This window comes from Limulus polyphemus, unplaced genomic scaffold (assembly GCF_000517525.1).
Source record: "Limulus polyphemus unplaced genomic scaffold, Limulus_polyphemus-2.1.2 Scaffold1328, whole genome shotgun sequence".
Taxonomy (NCBI): Eukaryota; Metazoa; Arthropoda; class Merostomata; order Xiphosura; family Limulidae; genus Limulus; species Limulus polyphemus.
Window position 1 is genome coordinate 230467 of NW_013666938.1, and position 18671 is coordinate 249137.

Below are 18671 nucleotides of genomic sequence, written 5' to 3' on the forward strand. Positions count from 1 at the left end.
CTTTTAAAAACATAACTATTTATAATGCTCCCTAAGTAATAAAAAATAAATTATAGTAATGGATGAGAGCGAAAAAGCTTGTAAATACACGACGATCCCCGTTTAATGTGGAGCAGAATAAGGCTCTTGATGTTTTGAGCTCTTTTTTGTTTAGAACAATATATATATATATTAATATTTAAAGTATCAAATTGAATTTTTGTTCAATAAAAATCTTTCAAATACGACTGTAGCTTTTTTTCCCCCAAAAACTTTGTCTTCAAAATAAGGGTGCGTCTTATATTCCGAAAAATACGGTACCAACCATGGTGTTGTAACAGTTAGAAACAATACAAATCACTGAACACACACACACAAACTACAGTCTCACTGGAGCTAAAAACCAGTAAGAAAATTGAATACATGCAATAAAATTGCTGGAAAAAGAAACAACCAAAAACATACTTAGCATGGTAGCAGTGAAGTTCACAATAATGAATAAAACAACTTACCAACAAACAGTGAACAAAACACAAGTTTTACATTTAGTACAAAACCCAAGATAGTCTCAAATGCTGCTTTGCAATGAAAATAGGACAAAGTAATATTTGACCTCATTCAAAGACAACTTCTCTCACAATGAATAAGCTAAACTAGCAAGGGTGGATAAAACAAATGAATTTCAGCAACTCGAGGGAACTTGAGAAGAACTAGATATAACAATAATAAATACTCAAATAGGGTTAGTCTGTTATTTGGAAAATAAACAGTCAATAATTTTTTTTTGTAATTTACTATGAACCAGAAAGAATGAAGATCACTTAAGTTTACTGAAGAGAATCTGTGGCCAACCTAAATTGTAAGTTTTTATTAATAAAAGATACCTTGAAAAATACATAACAGAAAACTAAATTATCCTAAAACAATACTAATAATGTCTATCAAAAACTTACTTTATCCTATAATTTTTTAAATCATCTTAACTTGAAATTGCATACTTTTGCTGAATTTTACCCACAAGTTTTGAGACTTAAGAGTATGCTAGTTTGTTTTGTTGAATTTTGAGTCAATATGTGCTAACCATCCCTAATTTTGAAGTAACGTAACAAGCAAGAGGGAAAGCAGCTAGGCAACACCATCCAAGACAACTCTGATCATGCCAAATAGAAGGATTTAGGCATAATTTTATAATGCAACCCTAAAGATCAATGCTAACCACCAAGCTGTACTTAGCCCTTAGAGAAATCTACATTATATTACTTTTACTCATACTTAATAAGTTTCACTCCACTTACTTGTATTTACAAAGTTGAGAATCTTCATTAACTGTTTAGTCACAGATATAATAATTTTAAAATTTACAAATACGTGATAGAAATTTAATTGATACATCTTTTGGATATTTAAAATATTTGTTTATCTATTGGTATAAGTCATACACCCACATAATCATTACATCAAAATTCTGCAGACTAATGTAAAGTTTAACTTCAATACCATGATATATACTGCAATTAAGAACAAAATATATTACACTGCCATCTAGTTTATTATAACATCAGTCAAAATAGGAAGTTAACTAAGAACTTAAACAAGATTTGGGTGTCTTTGGAAATTTTTAGCTTACCATTATGTTAGCAAACACATTTGATGATGAAGGCATTTGTTGAAATCCTGTCTAAAGAAAAAAATTAGGAGAGTATAATATTTTAAGTTATAGCACTTAAAATATTATGATTGGCACTTAATTGAATAAAATATCCTCTAAACCAACTGAAACTTTTAATTAAAAACATGAAAGAACTTGAAATAATTAATATGTTCACTTAAATGATGATGTAGCATTGGATTATCTGTGGCTTCACACCCAGTTTTTTTTGGCCATGTTGACCACATTAAACTAAAACCATGATTTAATTTTACTTATACCAAAAATTATGCAGAAAGCATTATAATAATTAGAAAGTTTCAACAAACAAATATTATCCAACACAAGGGGAAAAACATATTTGCTTATTTAGAGGTTATCTTGTTTTTTTCTATATACGTGCATATGACACTAAATTATGTGTTTTGATAAACAAAGTCTTTTTCAAAACTAAAACCTAATAAAAAAATAACTGGTCAGATATGAATGGGAAAACTTTAAAATATTTTCTACATCTGAAAAAACTATCAGATACATTAGAATGTATATGTTTATCACACACACACACACAAAAAAAATATATACCAAAGCCAAATGAACATTTAGAATTTTTTTAAATTTGGAACTATTAAGGTAACAAATATTTGCATCCTCACAATTTACATTAAATCGATAGAGAAACAATCTTTATCTCTACGTCACCCGAGTCTGTTGATCCGATTTGAAAAAACACTGCACAGTTTCACTATGTTTATGATAACTAGTAACTTTTTTTTCATAACAAAATTATATGAAAGCCACTTTTTCTTTAAAAAATGTTAATCGGAAGGTTTCAACTAATAAATGTATCTTTTACATCTCTTTTTGGTGATTTTTTTTCCCCCATTTAAACAGTTACTCAGGCTGATAAGGCCTAACGCAGTGGCTTTGTTGGTGAAACAAGATTTGATACCATCAAGTGCAAAATAAGTGAACTAAGTTTTCCTCATCCATGAAAAAAGATTTATTTCCTTTCAAACTGCAATATCATAATTCAAAAAAGTATAAAAACTATAAAGTATGCTTTAAATACAAATTATGGTTGAAATTTGGTAGAAGTTCTTAACAAAAATTGTTTCTTATAGCCACATCTTACCATGCTAAGCTTTTATCACTTTGTTATGATCTCTACATGAATCTCTGCTAAACTGGAAATCATACTGGCTTATACAATTGAAAAGAACAGAAAAAAAAGCTTTCATTACATTTTTAGATCACCAGCCTATGATGTTTCAAAGCTAAGATACGGGCAATTACTTCACACCATAACAACCAAGAGAACAGTGATTGGCCAAGTGAATAAAACTACATTTGTATTCAAGTTATAAGGCCAAATAAGAACCATTTTGTTGAAAACTATTATGGCTATCCTGTTAAGAGCTATGAGTGGTGTATTATACCAAAAAATTCAGGAAAGACACAAACACTAATCAACCCAAAATCAAAATTTTAGATTGGTAATTTTTATGTATAAAATTAAATAAATAATTTTTTTATCGAATAATTTTCAACAGCTAAGTTTTGTTTTTAATGTGTGGAATCATAATGATATTAACTACAATAAGCATATTTTGTACACCAATTACCAATGTACCGTGAATTAAAATCTTGATACAATCGATATATATATATATTTCAATTTAATAGTATTTTATCACTACCTGAGATGGAAATTGCATTGTAGAACTGTCTTCAGCCCCCATCAAATCAGGCTTCAATACTGAGTTGTTCTGGTTGAAGCCAGTCATTAAAATTGTGTTGTTTTGATTAAAGCCAGGCCTAAGATTCTGAGAGGGCTGAAAAGGTGTAGAGGCAGCCTGTTGGACAGGGAACAATGAAGGAGCTTTCTGTTGAACTGGGAATGTCAAATTTGCAGCATGCTGGAAATGGAACATTGAAGGAGCTGGCTGTTGAACTGGGAAAGAAAGAGGCATAGCCTGTTGAGCAGCAAACATTGGAGGACCCGGTTGCTGAACTAACAAATTTGAGGCAGCAACTTGATGGATAGGGAACATGGTGGAAGCTGGCTGTTGGACAGATGTAATAGTGGTTGACTGGTTGACAGAAGAAGCTAATGGGACAGGTTCCAGAAGTCCTAAAGAGGGTAAGCTGCTAACTGTTGTCACAGTGCTAGTTGATGATGATGAGAATACTGTGAAATCTCCAAATTCATCATGTTTGCTTAAAAACAAAAGCAATGAAAACAATTACAGAGTGTATGAAGTAACATCTTAGTATAAGCAAATAAAGAACAAAATGATAAAACACACACAGAGGTGAAACTGAAAAAAGAATCTGTGATGTACAGGCCTAATGCATTCTTTGATGGGTCATACCCTCTGCTGTGGACTACAGTTTCACCTATTCAAGACTCAACATCACAGCTTGTGTCAGCAAACCAAAGAAATACCACCATTAGGCCTCTTATAATGGTGAAGTGTATATAATATCTGAGGCATTTTGAGTGAAATAAAATGGATTTAAAACACCATAGATACACATGCACACACACACACTGAGTGTTTTTACAAAAGAACCACCATATAACATAAGTTTTTCAATGACTGTTGAATTTTATTGAATACAAGTAGAAGATGTAAAACTTCTTACAACTTTATTGACACATCATGCAAAGAAAAAACAATATTCTTTTGCCTGACTGTACCTATTCTCAGTACCTTCTAGTACCATGGTTGACCTACAGATTGAAAAGTCAGTTTAAATACTATTACAAAAGCTCATTCTCTTTGCCTGTTAACCTGTAGGTGTCTACCCAAAAAAATCATTAACTGTTACACAGCATACAACAATTACATAAAGTACTCATGTAAAAAACTTCTCCTTAGGATTATTTTACGACTTATCTAGTTAAAAGCAGTAAATCCTACAAAATTCTACAAGCAATTTAATTTTGTGTTTCTTGAGAATACTATAAAATTTTCAAATAACAGCAGAAGTTTTTAAAAGTGGAAGAAAATTGCTTTTATTTCTCAGTCAATTTCAGTTTTCCAGTTTACAGGCATTTTCATGAGAAAAACCATGTGTGAGGTGGTTCACATCTGCAATTGAAGTTGTGCATATAAACTGAACGGGTACTTAAAGTGGTGACAAGGAAACAGCTAGAAAACATCTGCTCCTTTAACATTACAAATATTTGCATTATATTAGCAGAGTTATTGATTTTATCAAAAACAAAAAAATATATACAATTACACAACAATACTATGTTCAAAAGGTTTATTTCAATTTTGATTTTCCTCTTTGCTTTCTATAAGATGATCTTCAGAACCATAAGGATTATCACATTTGTTCTGTGTTTTCTTCCTATGATTTTATATCCAATTTCTTGTAATCTTGAAACATTTTCAGTTCAATTTTATTGCCTTTGGCTGCCATCTCCTCTGTTTGCTTCAAGAACAATCACAATGAATTAGAAATTATTACTTCATACATTTCTTTGATAACACATTCCTGATTTCCTAAGTAGAAGTTAAAATTGTAATATTATGCATGATTTAATATGGCCTTTCACACACACACACGACAAGTAGCACACGTAATTAGATTTGCACATGGGCCAATGTATATGGGTGCGACAAGACATGACAAATGGAAAAGACTGAATTTATGTTGAGGAACATAATGTTTGTGGAAAATATCATTATATCCTGATGGTCTAAGAGGTAGAGTTTCTTAACCAAGGTCCTCATAAAACAAAAGAAACGAAACCTCTGGAACTTTGTTTTGTAAATAAATGAACAAATGTAAAAACATACACTTTGTATGTAACTGTATTTATGTTATGATGACAGAGCTTTTTGTTGATAATGTATTGAACAGAAGCTAGGTTTATTGCATAATTAGAACACATCACTTTGAAACAAAAGGTTAAACAAAGGTGGATTTACAGTAAAACATTATAACAAGGGATTGCATTGGAATTTATGAAGAAAACTGAAGTACAAAACAGTTATAATTTTTCTATGAATCAAGTGATAAGAGCTGTGTGATTTTGATTAAATAATGTTGAAGGGAACTTTAGCAATGAAACCTACCTAGTTTGACTGGTTTCGGATGCACTTTGAAACTGGGAAAAGTCTGCAAAATTATCATTGTCTGTTGCTACAAAAATAAGAAAGGTAAATATTGTTACAATAGAAGACTTCTTAATCAAGTGTAAACATAAGAAAGTTAATATTTTCCTCATATGAAAATGTATTTCTGATAGATACTCACCTTCTTACACAGAATACCTTCATTCGTCATGCATCTGTCTATAAGATTTTCTATATTACTAGCCTTGGGCTAACTCCCACCTATAAAATTATATGTCTATTGTGAACTGCACTATTGTAAGATATTATCATGTGACAATAGCCCTCTACCAATAGGAGGGCGACACACACTACATGCAAAGTAACTCCCCTTAAGTACTTGCACTCAAGATAACTTCACTCTTAGATGAGGCAAGGAGAAAATGCACCAGAAGTGGGAAGGTTTTGTTTGTTTTGAATTTCAAACAAAGCTATACAAAGGCTATACATGCTAGCCATCCCTAATTTAGCAGTGAAAGACTAGAGAGAAGGCAGATAATCATCACCACCCACCACCAACTCGTGGGCTTCTCTTTTACCAACAAATTGTGAGATTGACCATTACATTATAATGCACCCATGGCTGAAAGGGTGAGCATGTTTGGTGGGACAAAGATTTGAACCCATGACCCTTAGATTGTGAGTCAAGCGCCCCAACCATCTGGCCATGCCGGGCTGAATTGGGGAGGATAGAAGTATCTATCAGAAATACATTTTCAGATAAGGAAAATGTTAACTTCAAGACAATACCTCACCTTACTACACAATAGCTAGATTCTCACACAGAAGTGGTGGAGAGGCTGATGCCAAGAATTAAACATAGATGAGCTTCCTTCAGAAAGTGCCACGGAGTGTGACATCCAATGGCAGGGACTCCATAGGGGCACAGACGTGGGAGACCACATCTTGTATCAATCAGGGTATACTTTTTGCTTGGAATAAAACAGAGGGAAAGGCAAAACAGCCCAAAGTATCGCAGTGATGGGCAGAATTAGATTAGAACCAACTGAGCACCTGCATACTATGGTCAGCAGGCCAAGAAGCGTATTGTGGTTAAAGTGTGATCAGACCACACTGTGAGTGCTCGTCTCGACTCAATTGGACAGGCTTTTGCTGGTGCCATGCACAATGTTGAGGCACTCTCCAAGATCCACCATCACAGTGGCTAGGAACTGGTAAGTGACAAGGATCTCCTGTGCTCCAATGGAAGAAAGGGGGTAGAATTTGTGGTGGGGAGACCCAGAAAAATGCCCAGATCCCCATCAGGTACTCGCTGAAAAGGTCTTTTTCTGGAGACAGTGCAGTGGGAGACCACGTAACCCTATTTTTAAAAGCTGAGAAGCACAAGCTAAAGAAATGGACAGACACTTTCCTGGTGTTGGTTTTTTATATAATAGTCCATGGAAAGATACAGACTGGATCAGGCAATTGAGTAGTGTGAATAACACAAGGATATCTCTAATGGTCTTGCATAACACCCCATCTCAACAGTGGGCACTGATAAAGCCAAGGTGGATGGACTAAGCACTTTCCATTACCCCTGGTCTGATGCAGATTTTGGGAAATAGCATACCTTGGGAGGCAAGATCAGCCACTTGGCAGGATCCTATGAAAGAGAAAAGGGCACTGAAAAAAACATACTTTTTCTATTTTCAAGGACAGTTTGCAGATTGAAGAAAAGCAACCAGAAGGAGCCAATATCTTGCACAGAAGATGAAACAGTCAAATGGTGAATATAATGAGGGATGAATGTGTGGAGAGTTGTCCATTTGCCAGCTTCAAGGATCGGTGAAAATGAGATGCAAAAGAGTGAGAAAAGTGGCAAATGTGACGTGATGAAATGCGAAAAAGGCTGTGAGCATCGACATCCAGAGAAGCATACACTTCATGTGAATATGACTGAAAAATGTCATTTTTTCTGAAAAGGTGGTGTCTATTTACTTGTGATCATGCTGTGTATATATACATACATGATTTTTAATTTTTATTATGACATTGACTACAAAAAGTACACAAACTCACAAGTAAGTACTAAAGTTGTTTTTTATGTATATTTTTATTTATTGTTATAAAAATAATAAAATGTAAAAATAACAAACTTATTAGGTTAGATACGAAAAATAAAATGAAAAAATTCTCCACAAGGAATACACATTAGTTGCTGACATATGACATAATTCAATACAAAAAAGCAATAAAACAGTACAAGTAAATGAAATCAGTTGTGAAAAGATAAGAGGACTGAAGATTTTAGGATAACTGAAATTGTCTGTTCAATGTATATTCATTCTATAAAGAAAAAAAGGGTAATTTAAATTTATTTTGTATTTTTACATGGTTACAAGGTCAGTCAAATGGATTGAGCCAGCATACAGTGTTAGGGTAGAGAAAATAACAGATAAAACAAACTTTTCTCAAAAACATTTTGATATTCCTTTAGGATGTTCTAGAGGTTATACAAATGAAATATGATAACAGTAAAATTAAAAAGTTTTTTTTATTATTAACATCATTATCATCTTTCACTTGGACTGACTCAGTAAGGGCTTCATAAATTCAAAATCAAATTATTAATAACAATAATTAAAAAACTGATTTTTTTGTGTACAAATGACTTGTAATGTTCACTAAAAGCTTGCCAAATTTAATGAACATACGGTTATGGTATGTATGTTTTTGTGGTTACCTGTTGGTTACAAGGTTGATTAAAATGACCAAGCCAGTGTACAAAAGGTTCTTGACGCACCATAATGATCTGATCAAAAAGCATAGGAAACAAAATAAAATGATTTATTATAATAAAAATTTAACAGCTATGACAGCAATCTTACCCGTTTCGTTTGCGGAAGACCCAAAATCCACCAAATCTGACAAAAGATCTTGATTTGTAGCTGAAAGTTGTTTAGGAGTGGGATTTGAAGCTAAGTGAGGATTCTTAACTGGTTCCATTTGAGATGAAGTATTTTCTCTCAAATCTGTAGGCTGAAAAATTAACAATTACTCATAGATAAAGAATACTTTTGTTTTGGATATTTTCACACAGCTATATAAGGATTATCTGTGCTATCCATCCCTAATTTTGAATTGACTGAGGTGAGAGGAGGCAGCTAATCAGAAGCACTTAACAACTCTTAGCCTACTCTGATTGAACAGTGAGATTTGACTGTCACTCTTATAATACACCAATGGCCCCAAACTGCAGAGTCCAATTTATTATTTTTTGTAGTAATAGAACACGAACCATGAATCATTACATCTATAATCGGGAATGCTAACCCCTAGGCCACAACTGATCCCTTAAGATATAAAAACAGGGGATATTCAAGGATATTTCTAGGAAAGCTGAGAAACTACCACTTGAAGGTAGCCAGAACCTTGAAGCAGATGAAACAATATAAAGTAAATGAAAGGAAACAAATGTGTCAGGTAGCATTAAAAAACTTACAAGCATAAAACACCAAGGCCCTAACAGTAACTCGCATTTTGGTATTTTTGTTTCAGATAAACCAATAACAGCATCATAAGACTGTTATTTAATTCAGTTTTTGGGTTAAGAGGAAGTCTGAATAAAGATTATCTTCTAATTTTGCTATATAATTAGGCTTACATCCATGAATGACTTACTAAGGCCAAATATTTCATTGCTGCATGCGTTAATGTTGCACCATGTTACATACACATCTTAAGGAATTTGACATACAATACTGATATGTTAGTTACCTCTCTCTTTCTCTCAAACTCAAGTTATCAGTTTATTGTGATGTATATCCTAAAAAAGTATGAGATATGGAGCACACAGGGGAACATGTGGTGTACAAACTATCCTTTCCTGACATTAGGGACAAATAGATGTGTACATCATCATAATAATAATAAAAGTTTTGACTTTTCTTATAGGAGTGGTTCACTAATAAGTAAAATACTTTTATCTTAGAAGAAAAATTAAAATAATACAATGATGTTTTCTTAACCTTTTAACATTTTTTTCAGTATCTGCGAGAAAATCAGGTTTGCAAATTTTTCCTCGTCAGATTTTACACTGATGATCTAGTGAATTGCCAGTAGCATATCTAGAAAAGCAAGAAACCATCAAACGGTGGTTTATTTTCATCAACAAGAGTGATCTTGATCTTAGAAGGTAATAAAACAACAAATGGATTGCTGAAACAACTTGATATAAAAAAAAAACTTGTAACCTTGTTAATATAATGTACAAACAACTCAACAAATACTGATACTTATTTTAAGTGGTTGAAACTATAAAACATATTGCTTGATACACTGTTTTTAAAGACAGCTTTTATTTATGTGTAACCTAGAGTTTCACAAGACATGTCTTTTGATTTTTTTTTCTTTCTTCCATGAGTCATCATCTTGGAAGTATGAGGAGATGGACATAGCACAGAAATTTTAAGCTACTGCTTGAGACTTTTAGGGGTATTTTTGGAACTAAACTTAGCAAGTACTTTTCTTGCCAGTTATTATATACATAAAGTACCTCGAGTTTGGTTTCTTTTCCAAAATTTGCTGCAGCTCCAAGATCTATTTTTCGATTAGTTTTAGACAAGCCCCGTGTCTTCTCCAAGCTTTTTGTTGAACGATTTTCAACAGAATCAGAGTCTTCATCTTTGAAATCAAATCTTCCATCATTTGACTTTTTGTCCTCATCATTACTGTAAAAATTGTATTTCAGTTAATAAAACCTTGCAAACAATTTTAAAATTGGTCAATACACGTTTATATTTCCCAATTGCATCTATTGCTACAGATGTACAAACGTTACAACAACTGTAGAGTAGATACATTTAGGCTAGTACTAGAATTATAGTCGGTTTATCTATTTTTTTAAATTTTAAACTACTGTTCATGACTAAATAGCTTCCACCACAGAGAATATGAGTTGCATGTAGAAATTCTGAAGCATTAACTACTGGAAAATTTAAATTGAATCTGAAAGTTATTAAGCTGTCTATATTAATAGAGTGAAAAACAAACTCACCAAAGACAGTACTTGGCATTAGAAAAGTCAAAGCAATTAAACACTATGAATTTATTACATACATTACCATACTCTTGTAGGTTACACTGAACAGATGCAAACAATATAAATCCACTGAAGTTTTATGTTTGAATGCTGTTCAAAAAAAAGTTTGGTATACAAGGTCAAAACCACTTATACACCTGTACACTGCTTTTTAAGCTTCTTACCTGTCTGGAGAGTCTTCAAAACTTTTTCTTCTGCCAAAGCTCAACTTGGGTAGTCGGCTGCTGCTTTTATTGATGTCAAAGTCAAAATCATCTTTATACTTCTTATCGTACTTATCATTATATCTGAGGAAAAGAATTTCAAGAAAATAGTCACATAAATGTTCATTAGATTCAACTCCTTACATATTTTCACATGTAATTTCCATAGGTGTAATCTTTGAAAGTTTTAAATCAAGCAAATCTAGTTTACACACAAAAAATTACACAATGCATTATATTATCATTCCATGTTTAAAATTTCATTTAATTCAAAAATTAGTTTCAAAACATTTATAGCAATAATTTTGATTTTCCTGAAATATAGCTTAGATTTCTACATGACAAAGCATGATCTTAGATACTCCCCCTTCCTCCTTTCATTAAGTATACCTTAACTCACAAGATCTATTACAATATAAAACAACTCATCACATCATAAATTAAAATGTAGAAGTATGTAAATGTATATGAATCATTTAACTCAGCTATACATGTAACCTAACCTTATATGGAAACAAGATCTTGAAAACATGCAACATAATCTGACATGTACTATTGCTTGGATTTTAATTTCCAATTTCCCATACAACCTAAAGATGTACAGAATAACTATCTCAGTCAGATACATAGAACTTTACTTATAATCTCAAATTACAAGTCACAGAGTTCATTCAACCTCTAATCTAAAGCATTACATATTCCAATTTTGCCCATAACTACCTCTTATTCTACCCATACCCTAAAGGTTTAAAAACTGTATGTACTACCAATCTTTCTTGTAATCAAAGATGCAAATGTAACTTCCATTTCTTTTATATATAACAAGAAATCTAAGTCATTTACACATGATTTGATGAGAAAATAAGAGATTTATTTATAACAGTTCTGGTCTCTAGGTGTACCATGTGAATTTAAAGAACCTTGGCTTAACTGTTATCAATTTTAACATGGCACACACACTCAATATGTGGTGGCAATGGAATAAAATTGAAAATATTATGTAGCCTTAATCTTAACTAAAACCCAAAATTTAACAAAACTAACCTACTATCAACATCAATCTTGGCTTTCTTTGTATACAAGTTCTACTCTTAATTTACCTGTAACCTAGAGTTTCACTAGACATCCCAATGTATTTATCTTTTGATTTTTTCGCTTTTTTTCTTTCTTCCCTGAGTCGGTCATCATCTTGGATAAAGTCTATGAGATCTTTCACTCTTTGTCTCACTATTATAAAACAAATAATGATACTGAAATTTTTTTTAACCTTCTCTACATCTTGTAATGAAGAAGAACCCGAATAATAATAAAAATTTTTACTTGTACTTTTTAAATAAAAACACAAATAATAACATAGAAGTTTATTTTCCAAGCACATGCAGGAGCAGCAAAATACGGGAAAAAATTTCAAAATAATATATTTACAGGAGCAGCTGGCTGATACTTATTTTAAATGATTGAAACTATAGAAACATATTGCTAGATAAATTGTTTTTAAAGACAGCTTTTATTTATTTAAATCACAGTAAATATGCTTACAACAACAGGAGTTCTAATATATAGGATTTTTGAAAACAAAATCAGTAACCTAGTCTCAGCTATTGATTAAAAAATAGATTAAAAGAAAATGCAAATCCATTACACTAATGATCATTAATTTAAATAGATTAACTTTACAATAACATCTCTTGATATTCCTCACACACACACACACATTGATTACATGATACATCTGTGTGCTCAAAATGTTTTTTCTTTTTTAATTTGATTAAGGGTTGTTAAAAATAGTTATATATCTTGCATGCATTATGAAACGCACAAAAAGAAACTTAAAGGATTGGTCAAATATTTAAATACTTTTATATGGTCAAAACACTATACATGTTTTATAATTAGATTTTTGGTATAATCTTATTTGAACAAAAAACAAAATAGTTTGACTGTTATAACTTCTGTTGATCACAAATCTAATTTTTTCTTAACAAAAATAATTACTAATGTTTGACCTTTGGATTGAAGTTAAAACAAAGATAATCATGAATACTATTTAAAACATATAGTTAAGCAACTTTATCGAAGGACATAGGTGTGTCATTAAACTTCTACATAAATAAATACACAAAAATCAATGAGTTTTGTTATTATTTAGTTTTTATTCCATAAATTTTTGGCTCCAATACCAGGGCCTATGAGAAGTGAATTTTCATGTAAAATGTATAAATTGTTTAAACAAAGCTGGTAAAAGGAATAATCAAATATGGAAATTATTTTTCAAGTTATTTGATAATTTCATCCTAGGTTGTAAGTCTGAAACATTACCAATTATTTCTCTTCCCAACTTAAATATGAATTTTTATAAATACTTGCCATTAACCCCTTGATCTTTCCCTTGTTCATCAATAAATGAGTAATTTTCTAAGCTCCTCAGATCATATATGTGTTCTCGTGCACTAGTGACAACTCGTTCTGAACCATTCTTTACAAGATAACCAAGAACTAACAAGGACTGAAAGAAGAACAAATTTCATCATTATTGAAATGTACACAAAGCTGTTTTAATACAGTGTATTAAAGTCAACCTTTAAAAAGAGCATATTTGTTCTTATCCTTCTTAGATCTACTCTACTGTTTACATGACAAGCTGAAAATGCATTTAATAATATAAACACAGTAATAGAAAATTTTTATTTTTACATAAAAATTGAAATTGTATTTCTTATTTTACTCTAGTGGTGTGTACATACATATGATCAGGCATCTGTGCAATATATATATATATATATATATATCTGACTACTTTTTCAATGTTCCAAACTTTTTCAAAATAGATGATGGTGAAAACAAATATGATACGTAGTCTATTTTTAAAAGTAAGATTACCAACATGTAGTAAGTTGATGGAACCTCCTAGATCCAAAATTCAAGTTTGAAAAAGCATAACAGTACTTTAGTGCATGTCCAAGCTATATAAAAAAAAAGGTGGGCACAATTAGAGATGGTTGCTCATGGTAACCTTAATTTGAATGTCAATGATGTCTTCATGTCAGCTAATGACAGTTTACTATGCTACAAAAGCAGACATTGTATCAGATAAAGTGAAAAAAGAACTTGAGTTAGAATACAGTAGTAAAGTTCAGAAATGTATCATCAACATAATATAACAAGTTATAGCAGAAGACAGAAGAATGTACAGGTTTAATTGCTGAAAACAGATTATTTGAGATTTAAAACAAAGTTCAGAGCATCAACTACCTTCAAGAAGCTAAGTGTTCTCTTGAAAATAAGCAGTGTGGACTGGTATGTACAAAATACACCCTTGCTCTTGCTTTTGGATATAGCTAGACAAAAGGAAACTAAGAAAAACAAGGTAGGCACAGGTGTTATTTCAGTGGAACTTTTGACTGAGTAGACATAGTAGTCTTGAAAACTTTAATGGACTCCAACTTTCTGTTGTTGCAAAAAGAAAATATGCCAAATCTTGTTAGTTCTCAGACTTCTGAAGAAACAGCAGCAAAAAGTAACGTACAAATTATTGTGTAAAAATACAAGTATTTAATTTTGAAATCATATAACACACACACACACGTATATATCATGCTTTTAAGCTGGACTCCAAACATGAGAAACTCAATACATTAATAAAATTAAAAGTAGATAAATACTACTGTACCTCAGTAAAAGAAAGTTAATTTTGCCATATCATCTTATTTTGAAAGGTAAAATACCTAGTACACTAAAACTTGTCTGTATCTCAGAACCATGTCAGGTCATCTTATATTAAAAGTTTATTCTAAATGTGAAATAAAACAAGAGAAAGTTTCACTAAAAAAAACAGCCAGACAGATTCTTTGATAAAATAGCAAAATCTTCAGACAGCTGAAAAACATGGAAAATTGCCTTAGAGGTACACATTATTCAGACTGATAATTAACTAAAGGAATCAGCCAGCAAAAATGAATATTGTTTAATTTAATTTAATGTTTAAACACAATTTACTTTGTACAGAAAGTTATAATTTTATTATAAATAGTGCACTAGTAGTGAAATGTTTACTACAATTATAAGCATATTGTACACTAGGCTTAGAGATAACTTCACTAATATGTAGAAAAGTTGGTGATTTTGTTAAGCTACATAACACACTTCAAATTGTCCAATTTAATCAGAAAGCTAAGAAATATGGTACAAATAAAAATTGTTAAGCTATCCAAATATAGGTGTGTGTAAAACTTTAATAACATAGACAAAAGAAAACTTAAATAACTTTTCAAACATTTAAGTTTCTATTCATTTAAAATATAATAAATAAAGTATTTAGTTGAAACAAACGAGCTGTCATTCAGTAAATTGCTTCAAAAATCTGAAAGAACATTTGGTATTGTGTGTACTATTTACATCATTTGCTCTGTTTGGCTGCCTAAAGTACAGTAAAGAAGAAACCACTTTAAGATTTATAAGTTTACAATTCCTTTAACATGGTTGTTTCACTTATACTACAACACCATGTGATAGCCATTGTATTGATTATGCTTTCCACATTAAGCTATAAATATGTAAAAGGTATATGTTTTAGTATTTCATTGTTGTTGTTAAGACACCTAATGCTTAACTTTAATACACATTTCCATTAAAAATGTCTTTATTAAATCATTTGATTAGACAATCAGCAATTCCTTTCCAAGTTATATTTACAACTAGCATATAGCCCATCAAAAATGAAAGAAAGAAAGAAAGAAGAGGAGGCAGGAAAGTGAAGTCAAGGCAGTCAAACATTGGTATATTCATTTTTGAGCCAATTATTGGTAAAAATATATAGAATGTATAGAAAAGCCAGTGTGTTTGATAACACTACATTCCAACAATGCCTATTATATCATGTCCCATAGCAACAAAAGTATAACCTAATATTGTTGTTAGTCTATGTATTGAAAGTATAAATGAAATGTTTAGACAACCAAATTGGAAAAAATATTTGTGATTTCTTAATATAGAGTTTCCACTGATTAAAGAGGTTTGTTTTTTTACTTAAAATGTTGGTGATATAACAGAAAATAGTTGAATTCAGAAATGATTATGTTTAAAATTGAATCAATGTTTTTACTTCCATGATAAATTTTATGCACTTGGCTCTAGGCTAGGTGATCCCACACTATGTCTTTACTTTAGACTTATTATACCAACACTCACTACAATTATAAGGTTTACCACCCTTTCCCTCTCATGGCCCCCTTGCACCCTGTCACTAAAATCATAATGGTCAGATAGTAATCAAACTATTCTATCTGGATAAATGCATTTTGGCTTTTATGTCTCCTTCTATTACCAGAAATCAAGCATGATGTGACACACACTGGCTTTTATATAGGTTAGATGTGTGAATTAAACTGCTGAAATGTCAGTTTAATATAAGTTTATCAGTTACGTTTAGATCATTACGCATAAGAAGTTCAAATATAAAATGCACACTGAGCAACACACCTTATAAGTTCGCCTCCAGTTTCTTTTATCATGAAGCATTCTCTTCCATAACATTCCCATCACCTCTGGAAAGTGTTCATATGCAAAGGTGCTCTGAGCCAAGTCTTGCATCTGGTTTCCTGTGGGACCCCAAGGGTCATCATTAGTTGCTTCTCGCACTTTTGTCTCCACCTCTGTGTAGTTCATGACCACATTGGTGCTACAAAGTTTAAGTATTTTTCTGTTACAATCATTTGAATGGAAGGTAAGTACAATATTCCTTACTAGTAGGATAAGCATGTTTCAGAGATATTCAAAAACAATATAATGTCGCATTTACTGGAGAGTAAAGTTGTTGGTTTCACATTGACTTGTTAGAGCTCTTAAATTTATTCTGTGTTGTACCTTGTTCTATAAAAAAATACAATGATTTGCTAAGGAGAATTACGAAAATTATCCTTTGAAAGAAATTAGTATAACACTATTTCCATTACATCTGCACCTTGGATAATTGTTTATACATTCTGTTCATTCTAGTAAATATTTTGAAAAATGGAGGTCTCTTTCTTCTTATATTATTTCTATATATTTTAATAATGTCCGAAAATCAAATACAAGTTTGGATTGATATCTTTCCATAGAGCAATTGATTTGCATTGTGTTGAAATACGTTCTCTATAACCTTTAGCATTACAGTTCAAACTGTTGTTATTCCTGTAACAGTTCAATATTATACAACTGTAAATTATACGACAAAACATGAAAATAATAGAACAGTAATTGTAGACATGGAAAAGGTGAGAGTCTGAGTCAGATTCTAACTCCATAAATTCACAGACAAACCTTTACCAAAAATACTTAATTAAAAAATCTGATTTCTTGTAATGTTGTAAAGACTTGTAATGTTTACTAAAGGCTTGCCACATTTTGTGAAGATACATTTACTACATTACAAATTATAGTATGTGTAGTTTAATGGTTACATAGTGATTGCAAGGTTGACCAAAATAACAAAAGCCATATAAAGTAGGCTAACAAAAAAATAAACCACACTTTTGGAATAAAATATTAGTACAAAGACTTAAAAACATTATCTTTATTTGGAAAGTTTAATACACATTAGTTTACCACTTGTATGGTGGTTTGGCCTAGCAAATTTTCAATACTTTCTCTCTTTGCATTTACAGGTGTAGATTTATGTAATCTTCTATTATCTTGAAAATCAAGAAACAGAAACATCAAATATCAACAAAATCCAAACCACACATTTTACATATTCTTTTATAATGTTTTCCTTTTATCTTTAGCAATTTCTAATCTAGTAGAAATGCTAACAGTTTATTTTTATTAACCAGTATTCTTTCAGTATTAACCTTCTTTATAAATGCTTGATAAATTTTTAGACTTAGTTGTCTGTTGAACTAAAATTTAATTGAAACTAATATCCAAGCCATATTAATGAAAACTAAGCCTAAATACTTGTCTGTTGCTGCTAGCTCAATTTTTCTTCTATGATAGAACTTATTCTCATTGTTTCCTAATATACTCCTTTTCCAAAAATCAATATTCTTGTTTTATCTCTATTTACAATGAAATTAACAATAATTTCTTAACTAAAAAATATGTTGAAACCTCTTTTTTTGTAGAATAGAGTAAACAATTTAAAGGAGTTTGTAAAATTTACGAAATATGATAATCATATAACATTTTTAGTAAATCATTCATACCTGTATATGAAAAAACTGATACATGGATACACAACCTTCTTTTAACACTCTCTTGTTCCAAAACAATACTCTAACTTTCTTGTATATTGTTTTCAAATCATCAGTACTGTTTCTTTACTTCTATATATCATAGTTTTCTCTATTAAATCAAAAGATTTATAAACATCTATAAATCATACAAATAATCCTCCTTTCTTTTCTGAATTGATAACTGATAATAAACTGCTAAACACAGAATATCAAAAGTTGAGTAACCAAGATAAAAGCCCATCTGACATTCAGTTAAAATATTATCTACCAAAACATATTTAAAACTTTAAATTGTACAATTTGTACAAACAATTTTAAATACAAAAGTAAAATTATCCTTAATTACATGCAATGCTTTTACTTTCACTTTTAAATATAGAAACTATTATATTGTTTTCAACACTTTATTAAAGAAAACCAAAGTCATAGATACAAAAAAAAAATTTTTTT

General features: G+C 30.9%; 1 protein-coding gene across 2 annotated transcripts in view; it reads right to left on the bottom strand.

Annotated features, from left to right (window-relative positions):
• The window catches only part of LOC106463118 (clathrin interactor 1-like), a 41324-nt gene that overhangs the window by 16734 nt on the left and 5919 nt on the right, over positions 1-18671 (bottom strand). For both annotated transcript variants that reach the window (XM_013923092.2, XM_022390537.1), the window contains exons 2-10: positions 16486-16684; positions 13375-13513; positions 12108-12234; positions 10969-11091; positions 10259-10433; positions 8592-8742; positions 5722-5788; positions 3328-3847; positions 1607-1657 (exon numbers count right to left, since the gene is read on the bottom strand). In XM_013923092.2, the coding sequence (XP_013778546.1) occupies positions 1607-1657; positions 3328-3847; positions 5722-5788; positions 8592-8742; positions 10259-10433; positions 10969-11091; positions 12108-12234; positions 13375-13513; positions 16486-16684 (1552 nt within the window). The remainder of the gene's footprint in view (positions 1-1606; positions 1658-3327; positions 3848-5721; positions 5789-8591; positions 8743-10258; positions 10434-10968; positions 11092-12107; positions 12235-13374; positions 13514-16485; positions 16685-18671) is intronic.